Here is an 18,886-nt window from a genome sequence, read left to right on the forward strand (position 1 = left end):
AAAAAAAAAAAAAAAAAGCAAGGACCATTGGCTTACTCTAAGTTATAGAAGCCCTAGAAGCCAGACTTGTTATTAATATGCAAAATTTTACCCATGTGTCATCACTGTCTTGAGATAAGCTCAAGAAAACATTTTCTAAATGAGTTGCTTTGTCTAGCATGCAGTTCAATATTTCTCAATGATTTCAATTCTGCGTTGTATGAAAATTATAATTGTATAGTAGTAATTATATGTTGTCACATACATAGTTAAGTCATGGCTCAATGGTTCTTTGCAAAAAAAAAAAAGTTTCATTTGTCTAAAATGAATAGAAAGCAGAAGCAGTAAGAATCACCTGGGTCTACAGGAATGCTCCAGCAGTTAAGGGTGCTTTCTATTCTTACAGAGGAACTGAGTCTAGCTCCCAGGATCCACACAGGGTGGCTCACAAGCACCTGAAGCTGCAACTACAGGGGACCCGATCCTGACTTCTAACCTTTACACATGAACATATACACATAGTAAATAACAACAACAACAACAACAACAATAGTGGTGGTTATGCTGATGAAGACGATTGATGATGTTACTTTAAAGAATAATCTGACCATTAAAAAGTATATTTCATGATGCCTAAGGTCCCAGGATCCAAGGGAAGATAATCATGGGTGAAGAGACACCCTGTGCTATGTAGCCTAAGTTCTAGTTCAACCTGGGCTACATAAAACCTGCTCTCAGAGACAACCAACCAAAGGGTATGTTCCCATATAAGTATGCATTTTAGGACCTTGTTTTACAAGATCCCTTGAGAAAGGGACAGGTTAATCCAGGTGCTTTGAAGGTACCTAGTCAGGCCATCTGCTCATCATCCTGTACTGAAGTTGAGTCAGACCTTGGGAGATGCAGTGGTCATTAGCAGAGTTTGGGGCTAGGCAGGTAGCAAGTGCAGGGGTGAGCTACGGGTGCCTCTTCTGTGTCTTATAAATGCCCAATGCTAGGCTCCTCTAGATGCTGGTCACCTCTCCAGAGAACCAGATTCTTGTAACAGCTAAGACTTTGGAAAAGAGAAAACTACCTGGGAAGTCTGCAATGGCTCAGGACCCTCCAGAGCCTAGGCACTAGCTCCACTGTCTGGTAGTATGTCTGTGTCCCAGAAGACCATGAGGTGTCTCACTGGACAGACTAACCCACTAGGTAGACTGACCTTCAGACAAGAGCATAAAACATCATTGTTTCGCCTTATGACTCTTCCCTCAACGAAAGATTCGGAATTTGGGAAAGAGAGGGCTAACTCCTTGAGACTCTCACTACATGTTCTAATAACGCCTCCCCTCCCTCTTTCTGTGTTGATACTATAAGGTTTTAAAGGATAAATTCACATTCCTTTGAGTTTTTTTTCCCCTTCCAACTAATAACAAATCCAGAATACAAAAAAGGCATACCACTTATCTATGAATCGTCTTCCATATCCAAAAATACCAAAAGAAATGTCTCAGTATTCAGACTTTGCCAAGTGTTGCCCATGTCCCAAAATTCCATCCACCTATCATAGAGGATAATCATTTCCATGGAAATGATGACATGAAAAGACAGTCCCACCAGATGGTCAAGTCAAGCCTGAGGAATTCTAGCCAGTGGAAAGTCCCCAGATGAAAGATCCCAGAGCTCCTATCTGGGATTTCTCCAGAATCCCCCCTCTTCTGTCCACCAGGGAGGTAAATTTTTTTTTCAAAAGTTTGCTTTTTCAGAGTTTCTAAAAACTAAAATTTCCTCTTTACCTCTGATTAGTCTACAAATCTCTATCCAAATACAAAGACTTCAATTTCTTACAGTCCAGGCTGAATCACAGACTTCCCTGAGCCCACCGGCATCAGCCCTGAGGTGTCCAGTTACTCTCCAGGGATTTTCCTGCCACCACGATCAATAACTGGCTGGGTTGACGTGTCTTGGTTGACCTCTGGCTCCAAGTGTGCCCTTAGATTAAGGGTTAAGCCTGAATTAAGCAGCTCTTGTGTGCAATTTTCATGTTTGACAAGGAAACGAGGTTGCCCATTTAGATTTCAACCTTCCTGGTACCTAGAGACAGAAAAGAAATTGCTCTTCCTCTCTGCATTCGTGTGGCTGAAATAAAGCAAAGGTTCTCGTCTTAACTTTGCCCGGCACATTTCTATAGAATGAAGTCCTAGAGGCATGCTGATCGGGCGGTGCGTGCCTGTACCCCTCAGGCTGCCCCAGGGCGATCATATATTTAAGTCCAGCCTGGACCTCACAGTGAATTCAAAGGTGGCCAGGACTGTACAGCAAGATTCTGTCTCAGCAAACAAGCAAAGCCATCCTAGAGGCAGTAGTGCGCTGAGAATCAGGCACATCTGAATTGGGAGTCCTGCCCTGTCTCTAGTGTGTATTCATCCAGTTGATTAGGAGGACTAATGTACTCATGTCAGAAATAAATTAGTAATTCTGCTTCTACTTAACCTATGAGGTTGTGTATGGATCAAAATATATATTTATTAGCCTTTTTTTCCTACAACAAACACCTGAGATAATCAACTTATAAAAAGAAAAGGCGTATTTAGAGGATTCGATCTATGAACAGTTGATCTCTTCGCTGTGGCACCTATGGTAGGAGATACCTGGTGAAGCAATGCCGCCACCTTCTGGTGGGGAGGCGCAATACAGAAACGACAAAGGACCAACAACCAGGAGACCACCCCACTCCTTAAAATTTCTACCACCTCCAATCAGCACAAGACGTTCACACATGGGCCTTTGGAAAACATTCTAGATTTAAACTACAGCAGTGTGCAAAACATCCATAAATGACCTGTGCGTGGTGGGGGAAGCTCTGACCAAGATTTATGCTAAACAGTGAAGGTCAGAGTGGCTGGTGGGTATTTGCTAAACTTCTGATCTCCTGGACTTGGAACAAGAGGTTGATGGACAGGTGAGCCCGTCGGAGGAGTACTGACTGGAGAAGTTGTTTGTTCCTAGTGCTAACCAAAGTGCCCAGCTGTTCATGAATAGTATAGGTGACTTAAACTACCTGCAAAAGCCAATAGTCCCAAATACTATTAGGTGCCTAGTGCTGAAGTTTTAAAAAACAAAACAAAACAATGTCATTGTTAACATAGTGAAGGAATGTACAGTCTCTGTTGAGGAAAATGTGATTTAAAGTGGCTGTTTATGATGTTTATTCTACACAGTGTCAGTTACAAGGCTGATGGACAGCTCATGAGACAGGTCATCGCTTCAACTATAGCCTTTGAGGAGGAAGGAAACAGTGCATAATAAATATGTAAATCAGTGGGGTAACACACACCAATTTTAGGATGAATTCCTAGGGGAGTGGAAGTTATTTTTATGTTGAGAGAAATGTAAGAAACGACAACGGTGCTCTTGAAAACCCCTCCAGGAGGTCTGACACCCAAACTACTCACAATTTTCAGCTCCACACACTTCCTGGAAGAATGAATGATCTATGTGTCACCTCAGTTCTGCAAACTCCTGATTTGACAGTCTCCTTGCTATGTTTCTTGGATTGAACACGGTCCTTTTTGGAATTAAGTCAAACAAATCGTATTTCTTCCTGAAATGAGTCAGAAATACGTTTTCCCTTGGGGAAATCTGTCTTCCCACATATGCAACACTGCAATTTTCTTTTAATCAACAGTTGATTTTATTATCTGTAGCTTTGCTGAAAACAAGAGGAGACTACAGCCTGTCCTTAAACCATCAGTTCTCATATATTTATTAACCACTCTGTCTTAATCTAGTCCAAGTTTGTATGTCTTTTGAGTTTGTATATTTTCTATGGCTTTGCTACATTTTACAAAACTGAAGTTTTTACAAATGGGTAAAATAAGAAATAGCACTGATTTTTCTAAATATATATAGATTCCTACTGCCATCAAACACACACTCATAAAAAACATATTAAAATTTAATGCGTAAAGGCCAGCACAGAGAATTATATATTAGATAGGTGTCTCCATTCCCCAGGAAGCAAAACTGAGTGTCAAGAAGGCTGATGATACACTGGGAATCTCTTCATTTATTTGACCCTGAGTATATTAATAGTTTAATCTGTTTTTAAAGCATCACACTCTTTTTTTACAACACCAAGCACCTTAAATTCAGAGATCCCTATGGAAAAATAATTACAAGAATGGCAATTAAATGGAAGCAACAGGATGTAAACCTAGTTGTCTTGTGCAATTGGGGCCACAGAAAATTTGACCCAAGACCATTGATGTGCAGACCACAAGGCCCTCCATGGTGGCCTCTGCCTACCTCTCCTTGATCCCCCTTCCCCTCTTCTTGAATTCTGCCCAATGTGTTTCTTGCAGACAAGCCATATTGTATCAGTGTTGAGTCTCTCTACATACCATTCTCTCAACTCCTCTGTCCTCTGCTCGTTTGACCTTCAGTGTCTACTTAAAGGATTTAGTCTAACTCCCCTTTATTAAAGCCTTTCTTCAGTTTATAAGGTGATGCTAACTGACCCTCTTTGTAACATAGTAAGGTCTTGAGTAACTTATGGAATACAATCTAGCATTTATTTCTGTGAATCCCCTCAGCACACCATTACAAAGCACTTGCATTAGAGATGCAGAGCTTGGAACATGGCAACCGTTCAATAACTAGGAAGAAGGAAAGTAAGGGGAAAGAGGGACAATTAAAATTTTGGAAATAGTTGTAGCTGGTCTTTGTGGGTTCTTCTTTTTCCTGCCCTTTATCACCCCCCCCCAGTTTCACCCCCATCACTAGATAGGAAAGGATAGAAGAGAGAGAGGGAGAGGGAGACAGGAAGGGAGAGGAAGAGGGAGAGGGAGGAGGGAGGGAAAGACAGAAACAGACAAACAGACAGACAGACAGACACACACACACACACACACACACACACACACACACACAGATCTCCTAGAATTTTTCTCTTGTTTCTTCTTTGAGCAGGACTACTAACAAACAACATCCACCACCCCCTGAATTACTAACAACACAAACACCTGTCTCTCGGTGCCCTAGTGTTTACATACGCTATTAGAAGTAACCGAATTCTGAACATCACACAATCATAGAAACTATAGGCATCTGGCAAAAATCACACCTCTGCTAGAGCACAAGGCAAATCATAGTCAGATGCTGCAGATTGTCTGAAGCAGCCCCGCATCTCCAAACCTGGGATTAAAATGAAAGCACATTTTTATAATATTTCTGTGTTTTTTTTAAAAAGAAACTAGAATTCCATAGTTTTCAAAAACGTCACTACGAATAGTTTTATTAGTCATTTGAGAAACTCATACATTTGTATTTTGATCTTGTTCATACCCAGATTCCTCCCAGATATATGTCCCCTTCTGTACCAATCTAGTTTTGTGTCCTTGTGTTTCTTAACTCAATGAGTCTCCTTTGTGGCATTCACATATCCTCGGGTCACTACTAGATTTTAAAGATCTTGTGAAGGTGTTTAGCATAAAGAAAGGGGTAAAAAGTAAGGCTTTCTTTTAAATTCTATATCGTAGTTTAATATTTGTCCTGAATCTTTGGATATTCTCAAATCACGACACAATATGATTGCAGTGATCTATGCCTTTCCGACACTTGGGAATGTTGGGGCTATTTAATCACCTCGCTCACCCTTATTTTGATATCAGTGAGGAAATGGACTCTTAGAGGAGTCATTTATCCACACTCCTGCAGCCACTTGGTGCCAAGGTTGTAACTGAAGGCCTTGTGATGACCTCCTGACCCTGTGCTCTTTAACTTCCTTATTATATATTTCTGAGGACTCTCTATGAATCTAGTGTGAAAAAGATGACACATATCAAAAACATCTCCAAGAAGAAGGGGTAAGCATTCCATTTTATTATTATCAGAGAATTCAGTATTAAAGGCATTTTTACTTCCTTTAATTTTGTAAACTTAATATAAAAAAACTTGCAAATAGATAAAAAATATCACACGCTTATCCACCATCAAAACAACAACAACAGGGGTGGGGTATAGGGAACTTTCGGGATAGCATTTGAAATGTAAATAAAGAAAATAATAATAAATAAATTAAAAACAACAACAACAAAATCCTTGAGAGAATGGAATTTATTTCCATTGTACCTTGATTTGGTTTGCAAAACAGTTAAAACAACTGACACTGTAACTGGAAAACTATCATTTACTTGATTTTGACAAAGCATTAGCTAGTTTTCTGCTCCCTTGTCCTGACACCTGTCCTCAGCCTGGCCACCAGGCTCCATATTAGGAAATACAAGTGGGGCAAGAAGAAAATGAATGCATCAGTTGGCGTTCTACACACAAAAGCAAAACAGCATAAGGAGTGAAGTGACTTCAATATGCCAAGTGACTTCAACATGCCGCCGCCACTTCTGCCTTGCTAATGGAAATTAAGATCCCTTTGAAAACATAAGGACAGATTTAGAGAGCATCTTCCCTTGTGACGGCCCGAAGCATGTTAGTAAATTTCACTTTCAATAAATTTCACTTTCAATTGAATGTGTATAAACTTTCAACAATAGAATAATGCTAATTTGAACGTTGTATTTGGGAATAGTGGCTTGTTGCAACAAATAGAACATGAAAAAATAAAATCCCATTTTACATTTGATTCTTGTGAAATTTCCTTCTCCTAATAATTAGTAGAGCTAATTATAAAGTAGCAACTATTTTTACTTTCCTACATGTGCTTAGCACATGGGAGGAAGATAAAGATTTTTTTTTATTTGAATTTTGTTGCAGCTGTCTGACTAGTGTTGACCATACTTGAGTTGTGAAAACATTAGAGCATGAGTCTTTGTCATGTGAGCCTGTGTCTTCCATGTTACAGACAATGCTGTTCAGTGTTGACAACTTGACATGGTCTAGCCAGCTAGGCATATCATAGAGGTACCTTAATTAGATTAATTGAGTTGGGAAGGGCTTTTTCTTGTGGTTGGCACCATTCCCTAGGCTTGGGTCCTAGACTGTGTGAAAAATGAGGAAGTTAACTAAGCAGAAGCATTCCTCACTGCTTCTTGACTGAGGATAGGGTGTGACCCACCCCCTTAGAATCCTTCCGTTGTGAGTGCTGTCATGATGGGCTATAACCTACAAATGGAGCTAAAATAAATTCTTTCAAGTTGTTGAGTTTTTTTCAGGGAATTTTAATCATAGCAATAGAAAACAAAGACACAGGCCATAATTTTACCAGGTACCTTGGTGCACGTTTCTGGACAGTGGGAGAAGGTGGAACAGTAGTTTTGGAAATCTACTGATAGAGTTTGAGGAATTTTCTCTACTCAGTTGCAACCCTACAATGATGATTTCTGGGAAAACCAGGTGTGCATGATATTTCCTGATTAGGAAGGAGGGTCAGAGGACAGCATACAGACACCCTCTAGTAGTATATGTCCTTTCTTGATGGTACATTCCCAGTCAAGACTCCCAGTGAAATCACTGTGAAGAATGGAGAGGGTAAAGACACTGTCACTGGCCATAGAGGTACATATCTGGACTCCTAGTGCTCAGGAGGCTGAGGCAGGACATTCGTGATATCAGACAGGCTATCCTATCTGAAAGAGAGAGAGAGAGAGAGAGAGAGAGAGAGAGAGAGAGAGAGAGAGAAGAAAAGAAGGAAAGAAAGAAAAGAATGAAAGAGAGTGAAAAAAGAAAAACGGAAAGAAAAAGAAAGAAAGAAAGAAAGAAAGAAAGAAAGAAAGAAAGAAAGAAAGAAAGAAAGAAAGAAAAAGAAAGAAAGAAAGAAAGAGCATGAGAAGGAGAGAGAGAAGGAAGGAAGGAAGGAAGGAAGGAAGGAAGGAAGGAAGGAAGGAGAAAAAGAGGATGCAGACATTGGTTTTCCCTTTGGGGGTCCAACTAGCGTAGGACCCCCTCTCGGGGACCCCCTCAGGTCATGGGAGTCAGGGTGTCCCAAAGAAACACGAGAGACCTTCTTGTTGCAAAAGCATGAGGCAGTTTAATGGCAGAGTTCTGGGCTGATACTTATCTCAAGCAGGAGACAAAGGAATTGACCATGAGGCTCAAAAGCTAGGGGTTTTTATAAGAAAAGGGTCAGGGGTTGGGAGAAGTTGGCGTGGCTGCACATAATTGGTTCATTTAAACAACCATATAGTTACAGGTCAGTAGGATAGTACATGTAAATTGAAGCATCAGCAATTCCAGGGGGTCTGGGATAGTGGCTTGTAACTGGGTCAGCATGACCCTGGCCATAGCTCAGACCAGTTTTTGTATTTTTTCTCTATTTTTTTCTCCATTCCCAGTCAACTTGACCTCAGAAATGCCTTAACAAGGGATTTGCCTGGACATACCGGTGTTTGTTTTTGTAAGAGTTCCAGCTCCTGGCCTTCAAGGCCTGCCAGGACTTGTTTATCACAAAGGGCCTATGGGTTTGTCTGTCTGAGCATGCCTGGATCTGCTCCAGGCCTTCAAGTTCCTAATGCTGCTCTATTTGTCTCCTATTATACTTTTGGCTTTTAATTTACAATTTCAATTTTTAAATTTAAATTCTTGGGATTCCTTTTCTTGATTCAACAAATCCATCCTGAGCACTCATGCTTGCCTGGCCCCCCTGCCCAGCACTTGTGGTGCAGTGCTGAATGCGAACTTGGGCACATCTTCTGTGGCAGTGACATTGGTAGACACCATAGACAAAATAAATGAGATCTTTTGCATTTCAAGTGCTATGCCATGGGGAGAGAAGGCATGGAAACAAGTAACAGGGACATGTTTTGTTTAAGGAAGACCTCAGCTTTACAAAGCAGTAAGATAGCTCAGTGGGAAGAGGTGATTGCCTCCCAAGTCTGAGGGCCTGAGTTCTAGCCCCAGAACTCACTTAAGTTAAAGGTAGAGTATCAGCTCCACAGAGCTGTCCTCTGATCGCCACATGTGTGCCACAGCGGCCGACACATGTTCATACATACATATCATAACAAGCACTATGATAAGTAAGGTCTATTAAAAACGTTCTCATTTAATCCGATGCTTGAACAAAGGAAAGACCAGTAGCACAATTCAGAAAGCAGAAGTGACAATTAGGATGTGTCTGAGTCAGGGTTTCTATTCCTGCACAAACATTATGACCAAGAAGCAATTTGGGGAGGAAAGGGTTTATTCAGCTTACACTTCCATACTGCTGTTCATCACCAAAGGAAGTCAGGACAGGAAATCAAGCAGGTCAGGAAGCTGTTAAGCATCCCAATTTGAGCTGATGCAGAGGCCATGGAGGAATGTTACTTACTGGCTTGCTTCCCCTGGCTTGCTTTCTTATAGATCCCAGGGCCATCAGCCCAGAGATGGCACCACCCACCATGGGCCCTCCCACCCTTAATCACTAATTGAGAAAATGCCTTACAGCTGGATCTCATGGAGGCATTTCCTCAAGGGAGGCTCCTTTCTTTGTGGTAACGCCAGCTTGTGTCAAGTCGACACACAAAACCAGCCAGTACGGGATGTAAGGACCAAAGGGCACACTGTTAAGCTGGGAGAGTCTACTGATGAGTACAGGTATCTGTCCTCCCATTTCAGGTCCAAATACACAGCAAATGCTGGTGGTGAGGGATCAGGAAAGCACCCTCGAATCAAATGAGAGACAGATGAGAGACTAAGTCCTGGCTGCAGGTAGCCTAAACTACTAGACCTGTCCTGGTCCAAATGACACGGAAAGCTGACAGGTGAACCCTGCAATTTCCAGACACAGAGCAGGATGCAGGGACTGTTCCACAAAGTTGGAGTCAGGGGAAGAGGGCTATAAGTAGGGCTGCTGATTTGGAGGCTTTCTGTGGACATGTGCCCATGAGGCAAACATTCAGTGATGGAGGCAGGGAATGACAGCTTTGCTCACTCCTGTGAGTCAAGCCATTGATCAGTTACTCAGTTTGCTTCTATAGTATAACCCCTTCCTAAGAGGCATGATAACCTATCCTGTGTTCTGAGTCATGCATAAAACTGGTTCGAAGTGGAGCCCTGAGAGAGAAGTGCAGGTGGTTTGTCAGAGTGGTGCTTCCCTTGGGACCAAAATGTCTCATCCCAGAAGGCCTTGGATGCTAGTTTGCTTGGAGTGAATACAGATATTTAGCAGGACTGGACACCCTCTGAGTGAGGCTGTAATCTGTGCTGACCTGCCCAGGTTCTTGTCTTCTAGTAGCCTGTGAGATAACTGTTAAGCATCCCAATTTATAAATGTGTCCTCTGAGGCTCAAAGTGTATCCCCTGGGAAACGAAGTATCCATAATCAGCCAGGGACAAAACTGGGATACTCACCCACTGCTGACACCTCACTGGTTGTTGTTGTTGTTGCTGTTGTTTTGTTTTGTTTTGTTTTACACCAGGAGACCCAAACTGTTGATATGATTGCCTCTCCATAAATATGAAGGAAAGCAGGATACATGCAGACTAGGTTTGATATATCTCTCCATGTTAGTAGCCTGCACTTCCACAGTGATGGAGTATGGGGTCCTGAGGCCAAGGATCCAGCTGTTACCTCTGCTTTTGTTCTCCGTTCAGTGCTCCCGAAATTGCAGTGGAGGCTTCAAGATTCGTGAGGTTCAGTGCATGGACAGCCTGGACCACCACCGGAGCCTGAGGCCATTTCATTGTCAATTCCTGGCTGGCGCTCCTCCTCCGCTAAGTATGAGCTGTAACCTGGAGCCTTGTGGAGAATGGAAAGTGGAGCCCTGGAGCCAGGTATGGCACCCAGAAGGGACACGCAGCATCTCAGAGACTGAGTCGAATAGACCATGAATTGTTGTATTAACACATGAGTGTAGGAGTTGCAGAAGACCACACTGGAATCATGCCAGAGATTCAGTTCCATCTAGTGACACCCTCCCCCCCCCCGACTGTATGGGGGAAACAGCCACGTGGCAGGAGCTGAAAGAATTCCGATGGGAAAATGATATGGTATGTTGTCAGCTATGACAATGAAGTGCTTTATCAGAACGTGGTCTCAAAATGGACTTACGGTTTAATCAGAGGCCCTGCTGGGGATATGAACACATGAGATGATTCAAAAGAGACTACTTGGATGGGCAATGTATAATAATAAATAGCCTTGCACACCTGTCCAGGCCTTCTTCAGTTAGGCTGACAATAATGGTGAGATCCTTCTCACCCCATATAATTTTAGATTCATACCTCAGTTAAATACACAGATGACCGTTTGTACAAATAAAAGAGAGATAAAGAACTCTGCTGGATTTTGATGTCTAGAACATGAAAACAAGGTTATTTTTCTCTGGTAAAGTATGTTAGTGTCATTTCCCAGTAGCTAAACACATCAATGGCTAAAACATGCTCCCAAGTACGCACCAAACAAAGATGAGAAGCCAAATCAATAATGCACTGTGAGTGTGTGGAGGGGGGGGATATTTTATCACTTACTGTAATTCTCACAATGACGTCGGCGGTAGGTCTTATTTGTTCCATTTTATAGATAAACTTTAACTAAATGGTTAAGAAATACACCTGAGGTTCCACAATAAGAAAATAAATGATTAAGAGCCTTTTTAAAGCTGGGCGTGGTGGTGCACGCTTTTAATCCCAGCACTCGGGAGGCAGAGGCAGGCATATTTCTGAGTTCGAGGCCAGCCTGGTCTACAAAGTGAGTTCCAAGACAGTCAGAGGAACCCTGTCTCAAAAAAAAAAAAAGCTTTTTCAAGCATCAGTCAGGCAGGCTTTGGTTTGGCTTTGGTGCCTACTCCCTTGTAGAACTTGGCTCCGTGAGAGATGAGCAGAGTGATAACTAGGGAGAAGGACTGAGTCGTTAACTCTTTCATGGGTACCTGCAAGGCACACAGGAAGAGAACAGATAGGAATACAGTGAAATTATTCAAAATAGACCACTCTGATGAGCAGTGTATAATATTGCACACCTGTCCAAGCCGTCATGGGTCAGCCTGACAATGGTCAGATCCTTCTCAGCCCATATAATTTTAGATTCAGAGCCTGAAGACACAGACTTAGCACAGAAAACTGACGCCCCTGGGACTTCCTCCTTCACCCTGGACCACTAACTCATGTTCATTCCTAAGTATCCGAACCACTCTGTGGTGTTTCCTGGGGTGATGTCAGCAGAGTGGGGCACTGTCCTCAATTTCCCTATTTCCCCTTCTTCTCTTTCTTACTAAACTCTAGAGTAGAGTGTACCCGCTGTTCCCACCCCCTCCAAGCCTCCAAGTTCCTCTCACATGCTAGAGGATTGCTTTACTTTTCAACATTTATTAGTAAGTTAATTTCCTCTTAGCATCATGTGCATGAGACTATGTATCATATGAAATCATTCTGATAGGCAACAAGATGACATTTCAGAAGCATATCCCAACAGAAATCCACCTTGCTATCTTGAGTTTTTCTTATATTATAATCCGTGTATTACATTCCCAGCAAACTCATCAATTTTACTAACTAAAGGAAACACCCATTCTGAAACCTTGTATAGTTTGGAAAGAATACTGTCATATTTCAATAAGAAGCAAGCAATGCGTCTCCTTGAAGGGTGACATAATCATATGTTTCTAAATTTAAAAAAATCTATTTATGTGTATGAGTGTTTTGCCGGTATGCATTATAGCATAGGTGTTCCTGGTGCCTGCAGAAGCCAGAAGAGAGCTCCAGAACTCCTGGAACGTGAGGTACAGGCGGTTTGAGCCACTATATGGGTGCTGGAAATCGATCCCGGGCCCTCTGGAAGAACAGCCAATGCTCTTAATCACTGATCCATCTCTCCAGTCCCATAACCACAAACTTAAAAACCTAAACTTTACATTTTTGGTATTGAAAACTTGTGCCACAGAGCAAAACTGATAACATGGCTGTTCTTTTACATTTGATATACAGATAACCTCACATATGTGCTAGGAAAACATTCCTTTCAGGAACTTGCAGAGATGCCCCAGGATCTCATACTAGTACTAAGTTCTCTAGCACACAGCTGAAATGAGCAGAGTTTGACTCTATCATTGAGCTCATCTACATTTTACCAACTGCCTGTGTTGTGTGTCAGTGTTCTAGGTCCTGTGGAGGCGGTGTTCAGGAGAGAGGAGTGTCTTGTCCTGGAGGCCCCTGTGACTGGACAAAAAGGCCGGCAACCACTGTGCCCTGCAACAGACACCTTTGCTGTCACTGGGCCACTGGGAACTGGGAGCTGGTAAGAGTTGGCTATAGGTGCTTTGTTCTCCCTTGGTTTTCTACAGAGAAATTTTAGAGCACATTTTCAAAATTTGTGAATTTCCTGGGAGACAGGCTGGCTTTGGGGACCAGGGACGGGCACGTCATTCTGTCACAGGTTCAGATGGAGGTGCAGACTGGAAGGACTACGGGGCTTAGGCAGAGCAGAATAGATCCCATGTCTGCTGGGCTCTATGGGAGTCCCAGCTGGTGTGGGTATCGGGGCAGGGGGGTCTCACCTGTGTTTCTAGTTATGGCAGATTTCCTGTGAGAGAGGTGGTTTGGGGGAACGGGTGCAGGCATGCCAGTCTTCCATGAGTTCAGGTGGAGACGCAAACCAGAAGGAGAGTGGGGATGAGGGAGAGCTGGATAGATGGGTGGGGGAAAGGAAGCTAACCTGGGTGGTGGGGGCATATATCTTGCTGTGCTGGTCAGTGCTGTGGTTCACAGGAGTTAATAGGAGTATTGGTTGCCTTCCTTCCTGGTCAGCCTGCATTGCTCCTCTGATACCATGGGGGCTAGTCCTCAGGTAGGAGGCTGCCAGATCCGTTCCAGGCCTATTCCTCTAAGTCCTGTATCCAAAGTGTGTGTTGTCTTCAGCAATAGGATCTCACTTTGCTTTTCGGGGAGGCACCAGGGCAATAGTCTATATTGTCTGACAGGGTCTCATGCACTCCCCTGAACTGATAGATTTCCCATGTCTGGCACTGAGGATTTTGTTAGACAGTCTATGGTTTTGAAGAGAGCATTGTTGCTCCAAGTGGCTATATAGATATATGTGCATGTACTTATTAATTGATGGATTGATTATATGTAATTTTAGATAAATATAAAGTCATTCCCTATGGCATTTTCAAATATCCTTAGTGCTATTTATCCCCCACTCTTCCCTCTTCCTCTGGGTTGTCCTCCTTCCCTGATCCCCAGTAAATTTCTCCCAACCATTTTTTTTTTCATTTCTCCCTGTATAGCAATGGTGTTCTATTTTTATATAATGCACCTGAATATATGTTGTATGGGTGTGCAGGATTAAGTGCAGTGCCCTTGGAGGACAGAATCCCTAGAGCTCGATTGTAAGCCACCTGATGCGGGTGTTAGAACCCAAACTTGAGTCTTCTCAAGTGGGAAGCACCCATAACTACTAAACCATCTCTCCAGCCCCTCTACCTTAGCTTCCCTATCCATTTTTCCTTTGGACACATAGTGGATATTCACTGCTTGTACCTGACATGTCACCTGTTTCCATGCCTGTCAGATCATGTGTTTCCATATGTACCTGATATGTCACATGTTTCTATGTGCTTCACTTGTGTTGCTCTTCCCCATATACTACTCCTAGGTCTGTCTGTCAAAAGTTATCTCATTAGCTGCTGGGAGTCCGTGTTCATTATCTGGAGTTTAGAAGAGAGAGAAAAAATAATTTCAAAAGAGAAAACATCAAATAAAAATATTCCAGATGCTCAAGGCCTATGGGTATTTTGGCCCTCAAGCCCTTGGGTTCTTTTCTTAGACTTAAATATAGTCACATATTGAAGCTTTAGGCTTAGTCTGACTTTGTGCGTCTAGACCTTTCTTCTGCCCACAAAGAAGTTTGCCAGATGGCCAGCCTGTTTGAATGGTGAAGTAAACAAAATAATTAAACTATAAGTGAGAGAAAGATTATCATCCTAGCATTAATTATGGAGGGGGATAAACCTTCCATATTCCATAGACAAAGTCTGCCAGTGTTCTGACTTATCTGACCTGAGTTCTCTAGGAAACAGGTTGATGGTTAACGTGAGAGGACCCAGTCCCCTGTGGACAGTGCCCACACCTCTGGGCAGGTGGGTCTCAGTTATGCAACTGAGCAAGCTGGAGGGGAACCCAGGAAGCAGCATTCCTCCATGGCCCCTGCTTCAATTCCTACCTCCCAGTTCCTGCTTCAGCATCCCTAGATGATGGACTGTAGCCTGGAAGCCAAATAAAGCCTTCCCTTCCCCAGTGGCTATGGTCAGTGTTTGCCATGGCAACAGGAAACCAAGCCAATACACTTAGTCTTCATGCAACAACCTCTTCTTCCAGATTAAGAAAATGAAAGTGGGATTACATTGTCTAGGGTGATAAACAGTAAGCCAGAAATCCCAAATTCCCCCAAATGCTAGTCCAGGGTTCTCTCAGGGTCTTGTTTGTTTAGTCTCCATCTTTCTTCCTTCTGGCCTTTGTTACAAACTTATTGATATGCAATGTTTTACATGAGTAGGCATTTCATTGTTTCTTTCCAATACTTATGGAAGTCTTGATTAAAGTTACATCGAGATTTAGTCATGGAAACATGCTGCTCACTCTTATGCTTCATGCTTTATATGCAGTAAAATAAAATAGATGAGTAGTTGTGAAGGCAAAGTCGCATTTGCCATCCTGCCATCTGTGAGGTCTATGTGAGGAATAAGGTTTGGTGTTCAGAGCTGATTGGTAGTAACCCTGTCTGGAAATTCTCTCATCTAGTGTTCTGAGTCTCCAATCCTATTTCAAATGGCAAATGGATTCTTTTAAGCTTAATGACTTTCCCAATTAGCGACCCTTTGAGCTAGTTGGTCAGTGGGCATTTGTGGAACAGCCTGCTGTGAATGGGGAACTTGATTCTACTCTGAGAAGTCTGAGAAATAACAAATAATCTTTCAACAAGATGGTATCAAAAGCAAAGGGAGCTCCTGCCCTTCCCAAAGCCAAAGTGAAGGCCTTGAGAGATAAGAAGGTAATGCTGAAGGCATCCATAGCTCTACACATCTCTCAACCCCCAACAGCCCACGTCTCTGGGACTTTGGAGGCAGCTCAAATACCCTAGAAAGAGCATGCCCAGAAGAATCAAGCTTCACCACTATGCTGTCAACAAATTCCTCCTGACCATTGAGACAGCCATGAAGAAGACAGAAGACAGCAACATGCTTGTGTTCATTGTGGATGGCAAGGCCAACAAGCAGCAGATCAAACAGGCTATGAGGAAACTCTATGACATTGATGTGACTAAAGCCACTACCCTGATAAGGAATGACAGGGAGAAGGTCTATGTTCGGCAGGCTCCTCATTACGATCTTCTAGATGTTACCAACAACAATGGGATTATCTACACTGAGGACAGCTGGCTAATTCTCAATACACACCTTTCACACAAGCCAAACAAACAAACAAACAAAAGAACTAACAAAGCATGGTATAAAAGAACACATATAAGTGGGTATGTGCATCACAGTAGCTGAAGCATGGAGTCCCCATAAATGTCCCTCAATGGATGAATGTAAAAGCAATGTGGAACAACCATAAATGGAACATTAGTCCACCTTAAAAAGGAAGTCCATACACTGCAGCACAGATGAGCTAGCAGTCATTATGCTAACTGAAAGAAGTTAGTCACAAATTGGCCACTGTCTACTTCTACTTAGTAAAATTCCTACAGAGATCAAAGGACATCAAAAAGATATAATAGTGTTCGCCAGGAGCTGGGGTACAGATGGAAGGTGGGGGTAAGTTGTTTAAAAATACAGTTTCAGTTTTCAAAGAGGAAAACATTCAATAGATGCTTGGGATACCCTGAGAACACTCTTAAGGCTGCTGCAGTGTGTATGTAACAAAGCTTAAAATAAACCATGGTATGGTGTCATGCACCTGGAAGGCCAGTACCAGGGAGCTGGAGGCAGGGTGATCATAGATCGAAGGCCAACAGAGCTGCATACCAAGACCTTGTCTCAAAAACAAAACAAAAAGGAAGTGTGTGTGTGTGTGTGTGTGTGTGTGTGTGTGTGTGTGTGTGTTGTATACAGGCTTATAGTAGTAACTTTTATGGATTTTCTTTGTACTTTATGACAAATAAAATAATTTACAAAACAGCCATAATCTCTTACTCTTTTAGGAATTACCTCAAGGAAGTTGCCTCCACATACCAGAGAACTCACTAGCATATAGGCTGTAGTGGTTCCAACAGCCTCTAATGCAGAACTCACATCTTGGACTGATTCGGGTTTCAATTACAGCAGTGTAGTACTTTATTACCCCCTTGGTCTCACAGTGAGCCTAGCTCCAAAGGGCTCATGGGAATTTAGACTGTCTCTCAGTTGGCTGTGGTGGGTTGTTCCCTTAAGTCCTGGGGAAGAACTTTGAGCCTTTCTGTGTTTCTCTTTCAGTGCACCACTTCCTGTGGTGGTGGCTCTCAGAAGAGGACCATTCATTGCATCCCCTCAGAAAACAGTACAACTGAAGAGCAAGGCCAGTGCCTCTGTGACCATCAAGTCAAACCCCCAGAATTCCAAAAATGCAACCAGCAAGCCTGCAGGAAGAGTGCTGGTAGGTGGCTGGGCTGCTCGGGTGAAGCAGGGCTGCGGTCATGGAGACAGCGTTGTATACATCCTTCTTCATGATTCAGCTTGAGGATAGTTTTCTGGTTCCTTTGCAGAACAGAAAAGCTTGATGCTAAAGAGGCTAGACAGCACCCTTAAGACAAAATGATAGGATTTAATAAATTTTGATTTATCTTTTGATTTGATGAATTACTGTATTTGTACATCTGATCTCCTGTCTCGGAGCATATTTGTGCTGATGGCATCCCACACAGATAAGAATTACTTTGGGTTTCTTTTTTCTTCTTTAGATGTCTGAGAGATATTTTAGCCTTTCTCAGGAATTCATCTAAGTACAGAATGATCTATAAATCTAAATATACTGTCTTAAGTCAGGTTGCCCAGAAGCAAGCTCTGAAGTGAAAAAATACCATATATATCATATATACATACATATATGTGTGTATGATTCATATATATGCATATATATATATATATATATATATATATATATATATGATTCATTAAGGACATAATCTTAGAGAAGACAATTAGGGATCAGGAAGACACATGACATAAAGAGAAACAGTCACAGCCAGGATGACCCAGTACACGAAGCTCTCTTGGGCTACCTGAAAGGAATTGAATTTGCCAGCATTTAAAACTTCATACTAGAAACAAAGGTATTCTTCTGGTAGTCTGTATAAACATTCCTTCTAAGAATCAGGGTATCTTGGAATTAAAGAAGCTAAGAAGGACAGAAGCTTGGAATTGTGCGGGCAGGTTTGCACTTTTTTCTCCTGAGGCAAAAAGGAGCTGTTGACGTATCCAAAGGAAGGAAATACAGGTACTAGAGTGTGTCTGGCATGTCCAAAGTCATCACAGGTACTAGAGTGTGTCTGGCGTGTCCAAAGTCATCTCCCTTGTTCAGCTCGAGCTGAGGAAGTCATGTTGGTGAGACGTTATGGTGTAGTTACTGACATCACTAGAAGAAATCACAGCAAACTCCCTACAGTCTCTCTACCTTCTCTTCTACACTGTTCCCTGAGCCTTAGGTGTTTGCCAAAGTTGATGGGAAAAGTCCTTGAAGCCTCATCCATATACAAAGAACTGTGGGCAACTGAGAAATGGTGAGAGTGCTAGAGACAGTCTTTAGCACACCAAATGGCTATCCAATACCAAGTGGGCATCCCTGGGCATCCCTGAAAACACACATCCAACTAACATTACACAGACTGAGCAGGTGCGATGAAGAATATATATGTATCTATGTATATATGTCTGCATATAATAACAATTAACAACAACAAAAAAAAGATACCATGAATTTGAAGGAGAGTAAACAGCGGTGTGTGGGAGGGTTTAAAGGTCAGAAAGGAAAGGATGAAAAGTTCTAACTATAGTCTTGAAATTTTAAAAACTGA

The 18,886-nt window shown here is 42.4% G+C and overlaps 1 protein-coding gene across 1 annotated transcript in view; it reads left to right on the forward strand.

The window, feature by feature from the left end:
• Adamts12 (ADAM metallopeptidase with thrombospondin type 1 motif 12) overlaps nt 1–18,886 on the forward strand; it is a 277,501-nt gene that overhangs the window by 247,903 nt on the left and 10,712 nt on the right. The window contains exons 21-23 of the mRNA XM_021208250.2: nt 10,492–10,671; nt 12,989–13,132; nt 17,310–17,469. Coding sequence (XP_021063909.1) covers nt 10,492–10,671; nt 12,989–13,132; nt 17,310–17,469 — 484 coding nt within the window. The remainder of the gene's footprint in view (nt 1–10,491; nt 10,672–12,988; nt 13,133–17,309; nt 17,470–18,886) is intronic.

Source organism: Mus pahari, chromosome 11, assembly GCF_900095145.1.
Source record: "Mus pahari chromosome 11, PAHARI_EIJ_v1.1, whole genome shotgun sequence".
NCBI lineage: Eukaryota > Metazoa > Chordata > Mammalia > Rodentia > Muridae > Mus > Mus pahari.